The sequence below is a fragment of the Lucilia cuprina genome, chromosome 5 (assembly GCF_022045245.1).
Source record: "Lucilia cuprina isolate Lc7/37 chromosome 5, ASM2204524v1, whole genome shotgun sequence".
NCBI classification, from domain to species: domain Eukaryota; kingdom Metazoa; phylum Arthropoda; class Insecta; order Diptera; family Calliphoridae; genus Lucilia; species Lucilia cuprina.
Window position 1 is genome coordinate 43736823 of NC_060953.1, and position 10293 is coordinate 43747115.

The 10293-nt window shown below is 31.5% G+C and overlaps 1 protein-coding gene across 1 annotated transcript; it reads left to right on the forward strand.

The window, feature by feature from the left end:
• The first annotated feature begins 2364 nt into the window (after window positions 1-2364).
• LOC111683426 lies at window positions 2365-5836 on the forward strand. The gene is made up of 2 exons (XM_023445497.2): window positions 2365-2496; window positions 4873-5836. The coding sequence occupies exons 1-2, from the start codon at window positions 2464-2466 to the stop codon at window positions 5626-5628; spliced, it is 789 nt and encodes a 262-aa protein (XP_023301265.1). The 5' UTR covers window positions 2365-2463; the 3' UTR covers window positions 5629-5836.
• The last annotated feature ends 4457 nt before the right edge of the window (window positions 5837-10293 follow it).

Here is a 10293-nt window from a genome sequence, read left to right on the forward strand (position 1 = left end):
TTTTTTTTTTTTTTTTTTTTTTTTTTTCATGATAAGGAGCGCACAACAGACCCGATAGTGGCCTAGGTGTATTTCTTCGGATTTGATGTAGTATACATCCTCCTATCAACCTAACCTAACCTAAATTTGAACTAGAACTGAACTAGAACTGAATTAGAAATGAACTAGAACTGATCTAAAACTGGACTGGAACTGAACTTGAATTGACTTAGAACTGAACTAGAACTTAATTAGAACTGAACTAGATCTGAATTAGATCTGAATTAGAACTGAATTAGAAATGAACTAGAACTGATCTAGAACTGGACTGGAACTGAACTTGAACTGACTTAGAACTGAACTAGAACCTAATTAGAACTGACCTAGATCTGAGCTAGAACTGAATTAGAACTGAACTAGAACTGAACTAGAACTGAACTTGAACTGAACTTGAACTTGAACTGAACTTGAACTGAACTTGAACTGAACTTGAACTGAACTTGAACTGAACTTGAACTGAACTTGAACTGAACTTGAACTGAACTTGAACTGAACTTGAACTGAACTTGAACTGAACTTGAACTGAACTTGAACTGAACTTGAACTGAACTTGAACTGAACTTGAACTGAACTTGAACTGAACTTGAACTGAACTTGAACTGAACTTGAACTGAACTTGAACTGAACTTGAACTGAACTTGAACTGAACTTGAACTGAACTTGAACTGAACTTGAACCTGAACTAGAACTGAACTTGAACTGAACTTGAACTGAACTAGAACTGAACCAGAACTAAACTAGAACTGAACTACAACTGAACTAAAACTGAACTAGAACTGAAATATAACTGAACTAGAACTGAACTATTACTGACAAGAACTGAACTAGAACTGAACTAGAACTGAATAGAACTGAACTAGAACTGAACTAGAACTGATCTTGAACTGAACTTGAACTGAACTTGAACTGAACTTGAACTGAACTTGAACTGAACTTCAACTGAACTTCAACTGAACTTGAACTGAACTTGAACTGAACTTGAACTGAACTTGAACTGAACTTGAACTGAACTTGAACTGAACTTGAACTGAACTTGAACTGAACTTGAACTGAACTTGAACTGAACTTGAACTGAACTTGAACTGAACTTGAACTGAACTTGAACTGAACTTGAACTGAACTTGAACTGAACTTGAACTGAACTTGAACTGAACTTGAACTGAACTTGAACTGAACTTGAACTGAACTTGAACTGAACTTGAACTGAACTGAACTTGATCTGAACTTGAACTGAACTTGAACTGAACTTGAACTGAACTTGAACTGAACTTGAACTGAACTTGAACTGAACTTGAACTGAACTTGAACTGAACTTGAACTGAACTTGAACTGAGCTTGAACAGAACTTGAAATGAACTTGAACTGAAATATAACTGAACCAGAACTGAACTATTAGTGACAAGAACTGAACTAGAACTGAACTAGAACTGAACTAGAACTGAACTAGAACTAACCTAGAACTGAACTGAACTAGAACTGAACTAGAACTGAACTAGAACTGAACTAGAACTGAACTAGAACTGAACTAGAACTGAACTAGAACTGAACTAGAACTGAACTAGAACTGAACTAGAACTGAACTATAACTGAACTAGAACTGAACTAGAACTGAACTAGAACTGAATTGAACTTGAACTTGAACTAGAACTGAACTAGAACTGAACTAGAACTGAACTAGAACTGAACTAGAACTAAACTTGAACTAAACTTGAACTGAACTAATACTGAACTAGAACTGAACTAGAAGTAAACTTGAACTAGAACTGAAATGATCTAGAAGAATTTTCCCAAATTATATCTAAAAGATAAAAAATCAGAAGTGTTCACTCTTCGTGCGCGTGTTATTTCCTCTTAAATCCCCTGAAACTCATGTCAATCACTGTATAAATATACATAAATTTATGTAGCTTTGTAAATACACGCAAATTTCGCTATTCCAAACTTAATTCTTCTTATCACAAATATTATTATTTAATGTTTTGTTTTTTTTTCATATTTCACATTTCTCGCGATGAGTAATAAACCGGCTAAAAAAGATCATCAGCTAGAGAATATTCAACTAAACAGCGGTTACAAAAACAACACGATCATCATCATCATTCATTCAAAAGATGCTGATTTACTAATTCAAAGTGCTACGAGCAAAAATGATAATTAACTTCAGCTTAGAGAGTGAGCATCTTCTTTATTGTTTTATTGTTGTTTTCTGTATTTTTATCAAATTCTATTCAGCACAATTTAATTTATTTGTTAAATATTCAGCTAATATTAGTTGTTTTTGAATTAGGTTTTTAAAAACAAAATATCTATATAAATAGAAAGATCTTTAGCTATTTCAAGTTATTAACATTTTAACAGTAGAACTCGAAAGAACAAAGTTTAAACTAAAAAAAAAACAACAACGATCAAATAAAATTGTATAAAATGAAGTGCATATTGTTTAGTGTCTTTTTGGTGGTTAGTATATTGTTTTATAAAAAGAAATTAATGTTTATAATATAAATAAAAGACTGTGTGAAAATGATTAATTAAGTGCTTATAACAATGCTTAAATAAAGTCATTAATAAGAATACATTTAGTTTTTTTCTAAATTAAACTGATAATTCAAAATGAAAAATCTATAAATTAATTTGTGAGAAATGTTGATTTATTACTATAACACGTTAGAATATTGAATCTTTTTTAAAAAAATGATAAATAAAATTTTAGTGGAAGAAAAACTTTTTGAAATAGAAATTGTTAAGATGTGTTTGAAACTTTTTGTGTGAAACATCGTAAGACCTAATTGAAAAATTCCTTTTGTTATTTTTGTCAAACGAACTCGTCCTGTGAGTGCTAAATTTTTTAGCGTATCAAAAAAAATAAAAAAATGATAAAAAAATGAACAAGAAATAAACTAGAAAAGAACTTGAACCGAACTCAACCAGAACTGAACCAAGAACTTGAATAGAACTCAACTGGAACTGAATTAGAACCAGAGCTGAACTGGGACTGAACGAGAACTGAACTAAAACTAGAAGAGAACTAAAACTGAACCAGATCTGAAATAGTACTGAAGTAGACCTGAACTAGAACTGAACTATAACTGAATTAGAACTGAACTAAAACTGAACTGCACTAAAACTGAACTTGAATTTAACTTAATATGAACTGAACTAGAACTGAACTAGAACTTGAATTTAACATGAACTGAACTAGAACTGAACTTAAACTGAACTAAAATTGAACTAGAACTGAACTAGAACTGAATTAAAACTGAACTAGAACTGAACTTGAATTTAACTTAATATGAACTGAACTAGATCTTGAATTCAACATGAACTGAACTAGAACTGAACTAAAATTGAACTAGAACTGAACTAGAACTGAACTAGAATTGAATTAGAACTGAACTAAAACTGAACTAGAACTGAACTAGAACTGAACTAGAACTGAACTAGAACTGAACTAAAACTGAACTAGAACTGAACTAGAACTGAACTAGCACTGAACTGGAATTGAACTAGAAGTGCCCTAGAACTCAATCAGTTCTAAACTAGAACTTAACCAGAACTAGATTTGACTTGAAGTAAACTAGAATTCAACTAGAACTGAACTACAACAGAACCTAGAACTTAATCAGTACTAAACTAGAACTAGAATTGTACTGGAACTAAACTGGAACTGAACTAAAAATTAACTAGAACCGTACCAAAACTGAACAAGAATTTGACTGGAACTGAACTGGAACAGAATTAAAACTGAAATAGAACCGAACTAGGACTGAACTAGAACTGAAAACTAGCATTGAACTAGGACTGAACTAGGTGAGAATAAGAACTGAACTAGAACTGAATTAGAACTGAACTAAACCTGACCTAAAACTAATCTAGAACTGAACTAGAACTGATCTACAACTGATCTTGAACTGAACTAGAACTGTACTGGAACTAAACCAGAACTGGATTAGAACCGAACTAAAACTGACCATGACCTTAACTAAAACTGAACTTGAAATGAACGAGAACTAGATTAGAACAGAAGAGTAACTGACTTAACTAAAATTGAACAAGAACTGAACTAAATCTGACCAAGAACTTGACTAGTACTGAAATAGATCTGAACAATAATTAAACAAGAACTCAACCGGAACTAGTTCCAGTACAAACGAACTCAAATTGTGCTGAACTATTTCAGACACTTCGTTGTTAAGATTTTTGTAAATTTGACATTTTGAGGTTAATTAAGGATAGAATCATCATCATTTTATTGTTAGATCACTTCAATCAGTGAAATCATTCATAAACAATTAAGATTTAAATTTATTTGATATTTTCACAATTTTGAAACAATCATAATCCGGATACTCTGTTGTCTAGTTGTATATTATTTATATACTTTTTTTGTATTAATTCAATGACTATAAAATGCAAATTATTATTATTATTATATTTGTGGATTTTTTTCTAAAACATGTCTTAAACCAGTTAGTAACTATATAAGATGTATCTAGTAACTTCTTTAAATGATGAAGCGTGGCAAATAGAAATAATGTTAAAAATTTTATGTGAAAAAAATTACAATATTTGAATAATTGTATAATACTTATTAATAAATTAGCTAATAACTTGTAAAGTATTTATTTTAATATTTTATTAACGGTAAACAATAAATATTTGCTTTTGAAATAGAGAAAAATTTTAAGATTATTGTAAACAAAAAAAAATTAATAATAGTAAATAAATAATAAAATTACAAAAAGTAATTAACATTTACACGATACTTTTTTTGGACTTACCTTAATAATATCCAGTATTTTAATTTCCTGAGTTTTTTATTTGATATTCTTCCAGGTTTTACCCACTGCTCTATTGGCTGAGAATATTTTCAAAATCAATATCTCTCCCGAAGAAGCTCAACAGTTCATCAATCAAGCCGGTCTACGTGGTTTAAACAACATCGAATATGCCCCCAAGACTGGTGAAAATCCTTTACCCGAGGCTCGCAATGAAAAAGGAGAATTCGTCTATATGGGACGTGTTATTGAACATCCCGAAGAGTATGTAGAAGAACATTACGATGCCCATCAATATCATGGTCAAGATGGTTTGGGTCAATACGTCTACGGTTATAAGGATTGGAATCAGGGTAAAAACGAAAAGAAAGATGCTGATGGTAAAGTAAGCGGTACCTATAAATATGTACAACCTCATGGTCGTGACTTTGTTGCCAACTATTATGCCGATAAGACCGGTTTCCATGTTGAAGACAATCGTCCAGCTCATTTGAAAAATCCTCCCACTAAGACCCCTGCCGTTCTTAAGGCCGAGGAAGAACATTTCAAATTGTGGGGTGAATTAGCTGCTGCTAATGGTCATAATCCCGATCCATATGCTGCTGAATATCAAACACAAGAAGGTCGTTATGAACCTTCGGCTGCCGAACAACAAGAATATGTTCATCAAGAACCTCCCTATGTACCCGGACCCGAAGAAACCGGTGAACCTAAGGGCTTCTTCTATGCTTTCGACTATAATGTACCCTTGTTGCGCAACAAGCAGGAACGCGCTGAATTGGAACAATTGCGTGCTGTTAACAATAAGGATTAGATCGACTACAGTTTGAGGTTTAATTTATACGAAACAACCGAAATAAAAACAAATATATATTTATTAGTGAAATCATAAGGAAAATATTTATTTAATTTTTTTGTAATTTATTTATTTTTTATTAAACTCTTTATACAAATGTACCTCATAGTGTTGTAAATAAAATAAAAAAGAAATATTCGAATTTAGTTCGAAGAAAATTAGAAAATATATTCACTTTTAATTTATAATGTGGCAAATGCCTTTTTAAGGGAGAGAAATTTCCTTTTCCCTTTCACCCTACCCCTATAGATTCACGTCCATAGTGTGGACTATAGGCTAGTCCATATACACAAAACATGGTCTATAGTTTAGTCGGGACTACGGTCTAGTCTACTTTATAATGTGAACTATATTCTAGTCTAAAGTCTGGACCAGGGGCGAATCCATGTGAACTATACTCTAGTCTAAAGTCTGAACCAAGAGCGAATCCAGTCTGTACTTAGTATAGTCTGCAGTCTAGTAAGTAGTCTGACTACAGTCTAGTATATAGTCTGGACAATAGTCTAGTCTAGACTATAATCTAGCCTATACTCTGGGGAATAATCTTATCTATAGCCTGATCTATAGTCTAGTATATAGGCAGGCCTATTGTCTAGTCTATAGTCCGGTCTGTAGTTTAGTCTGGACTGCAATATGGTCTATAATCTGGATAACGGTCTTGTCTATAGTCAAGTATGGACTATAGTCTATAGCTTGGACTACAGTCTATAGCCTGGACTATAGTCTGGTGTATATTAGCCTATACTCTAGTTTGGTATATAGTCCAGTCTATAGTCTTGGCTGTAATCTAGGCTATAATATAGAATGTAGTCTAGTTTAACGTCTAGACTGTAGTCTAGTCTATAGTCTAGTTGGGACTGTAGTATAGTATGGACTAAAGTCTAATATATAGTCTGGTATTTAACAAAGTATTAATTCAAGACTAGTCTACATTCAGGTCTGAAGTTCATATAGTCTAAAATATATGAAAGTCTTATATAGTCTAGTCTAGGCTATAATCTGGACTGTAGTCTCGTCTATAGTCTAGGCTGTAATCTTGACTGTAGTCTAGTCTAACGTCTAACTTATTTTAGCTATAATGTAGACTGTAGGCTAGTCTATAGTATAGACTGTAGTCTAGTCTGTAGTCTAGACTGTAGTCTAGTCTATAGTCTAGACTGTAGTCTAGTATGTAGTCTAGTCTAAAATATATGAAAGTCTTATATAGTCTAGTCTAGGCTATAATCTGGACTGTAGCCTCGTCTATAGTCTACGCTGTAATCTGGACTGTAGTCTAGTCTAACGTCTAACTGTATATTAGCTATAATATAGACTGTAGGCTAGTCTATAGTATATACTGTAGGCTAGTCTATAGTATAGACTGTAGGCTAGTCTATAGTATAGACTGTAGGTTAGTCTATAGTATAGACTGTAGGCTAGTCTATAGTATAGACTGTAGTCTAGTCTGTAGTCTAGACTGTAGTCTAGTCTATAGTCTAGACTGTAGTCTAGTATGTAGTCCACCCTATAGTCTAGACTGTAGTCTAGACTGTGGTCTAGTCTATAGTCTAGACTGTAGTCTAGTCTATAGTCTAGACTGTAGTCTAGTTTATAGTCTAGACTGCAGTCTAGTCTATAGTCTAGACTGTAGTCTAGTTTATAGTCTAGACTGCAGTCTAGTCTATAGTCTAGACTGTAGTCTAGTTTATAGTCTAGACTGCAGTCTAGTCTATAGTCTAGACTGCAGTCTAGTCTATAGTCTAGACTGTAGTCTAGTCTTTAGACTAGACTGTAGTCTAGTCTTTAGTCTAGACTGTAGTCTAGTCTATTGTCTAGACTGTAGTCTAGCCTATAGTCTAGACTGTAGTCTAGTCTATAGTCTAGACTGTAGTCTAGTCTATAGTCTGGAGTGTAGTCTAGTCTATAGTCTAGAGTGTAGTCTAGTCTATAGTCTAGACTGTAGTCTAGTCTATAGTCTAGTCTGTAGTCTAGTCCATGGTCTAGTCTATTGTCTAGTATATGGTCTAGTCTATAGTCTACACTGTAGTCTAGTCTATAGTCTAGACTGTAGTCTTGTCTATAGTCTAGACTGTAGTCTAGTCTAAAGTCTAGACTGTAATCTAGTCTATAGTCTAGACTGTAGCCTAGTCTACAGTCTAGAATGTAGTCTAGTCTATAGTCTAGACTATTGTCTAGTTGAGACTGTAGTATATTCTGGCCAAAAGTCTTATGTATAGTCTGGACTACAGTACAGTAATCTATAGTCTATAGTTTGGAATATTTTCAAGTATATATCCTGCGTTAATAGTATGGACATAGGCTGGTCTGTAGTCAAGACTTTCTCCAAAAGATAACTTCTAGAAATAGAGAGAGAAATTTCTAAATCTAACATGTTTCGTTATCAACTCGTTTTACAGCTCAGTCGGGACTATAGATCTAAAAACAAAAATAATTTAAAAAATTAAAACAATAATTATAATTATTTTTTATTTCATAATTCTTTTATTGAATTTATTATTTTTACAGTCGTTTATAATATAAAAAGATTTTTATTTTATAATAATTTAATACCAATTTTGTTTTATGTTGCATTTGTTGTATTCAAGTTTTATACATTTATTATAAATTTTTTGTTTGTTTGTGTTTTTTTTAGGTTTTCTTTAATTTTGTGTTAAAACTAAATTCAAACGAATTTTAATAGTAATTTATTTTAGATTTTCACTTTAATTTTGATTTAAACTTTACAAAACTATTTTAAAATAAATAAGAAATACAAATGTTTACACGAATAAAAATATAAAGTTTTTTTGTTGCATTAATTTACACAAGTCAAGTAAGAAAAATATTTTAACAATTACAGTTTAATTTTTAACAGAATTTTTCTTAAAAAATAAAAAAATAAACAATATAAAAAGAAAGTCAAATAGCAGTCTTATAATATAAACAAAAAATATACAAAATTATATGAAAAGTTTTTGTTTTTAATAATTTGTTTAAAAGAAATTTTCAAAAAATATCGTTGTTAGTTGATTATGTTAAAAAATTATATTTAAACTGCGTAAATTCGTTGAAAAATAATTTAAAGGAAAATTGTTCCATAATTGTAACAAAATTTTAATTAGTTGACCCATTTAGTTATTTTTTTAGGAATTCTATTGGATTTTCGCTATTTAAATCTCGGGAATCTTGGGAATTCTAAAATTTTTGCAGAAAATGTTTTAATAAAATTATTTATATTCTGATGTCGAGTCTGAACCTTGAACAAATCCAAACTATTCCCTTTTTTGAATTGAAAGTAATAAGTGTTATGAAACCTTAATTACCACAAGATATCTGGATCAATAGATATAGCATTACCTTAAACCTTAAGCTGAAAAAGTAAGTTCCATATTTATTCTTACTCTAGCAAGTTAGGACAATATTCAAGATAATAAATAGGTTGAATTCTTGGTAACGTTCCGATATGATAGTCGATATTCCGATATTATAATTGAGGGGATTATAGTACTTAAAGGTTCAGATATACCGGCAAATAACTATGATAGGCTTTCATGCTACGGCAGTCATTTGTAATTCATTTATAAGATAAAAAAGTCGGTAGAATTATTTGTATTGATTAAAAAAACGCAAAACTTTAAGGTTCTAATTTAAAATATCATTTATCAGGTGTCGAAACTGGAATTATCGGACTACTATGCAACCATCTGCATGTATATAAGTCAGTAGGCGTTAACCGCCAGTTTAGACCAGAGAATATAGTCAAGTCTATAGTCTTGACTGTAGTCTACTGTCTAGGCTATAGTCTGGACTGTAGTCGAGTCTAACGTCTAGTATGACTGTAGGAAGATTTGTGCACTTTTTGCACCAACGTTGATGATATAATTCCTACCCTAATGTTATATAATGAACAAAATGTTAGAACAAGGAATCATAAAACATTTAAAATTCACCATATAACGCACGTATATGGATTCTCCCTAAAAAAGAGAACACAATGGGTAACAAAGAATGGAGTATAGTCATAGATTACCGCAAATTAAATCAGATTATTAAGGAAGATAAATGTCCTATACCACGTCCCGTCCCCTCTTTCTATTGGATCAAATTGTAAAAGGTTTAAATGGTTAGAATTACTGATACAGCTTTAAAAAACTGTAATATAAGATTGCGATATATTTGTAAATAACTTTGACAGTTTTCATGTTATGACAGTTGCCGATAACTTTAACAGTTTTCAAGCTATGACAGTCATTTATGACTTTATGATTAAAAAAACTTGTAAATAACTTTGACAGTTTTCAAGTTATGACAGTTGTAGATAACTTTAACAGTTTTCAAGCTATGACAGTCATTTATGACTTTATGATTAAAAAAAGAAACATATATATACATATCCGCCCCTCTTTCTTTTGGAGCAAATAGTAAAAGGTTTAAATGGTTAGAATTACTGATACAGCTTTAACCCTCTCATGCCCGATGTTGCGTATATGCAACATTGTGTTTATGAGTGTCTAAGTACCGTTATTTTTAATATTTTTTTTTTTTTTGAAACATTCGAAAAAATTTAGCTTCATGTGTGGTTTAAGCTTTCAGCTAATTGGTTGGTAGTCATCTGTGCACGTGTTCAGTTAGTAGCTATTCTCC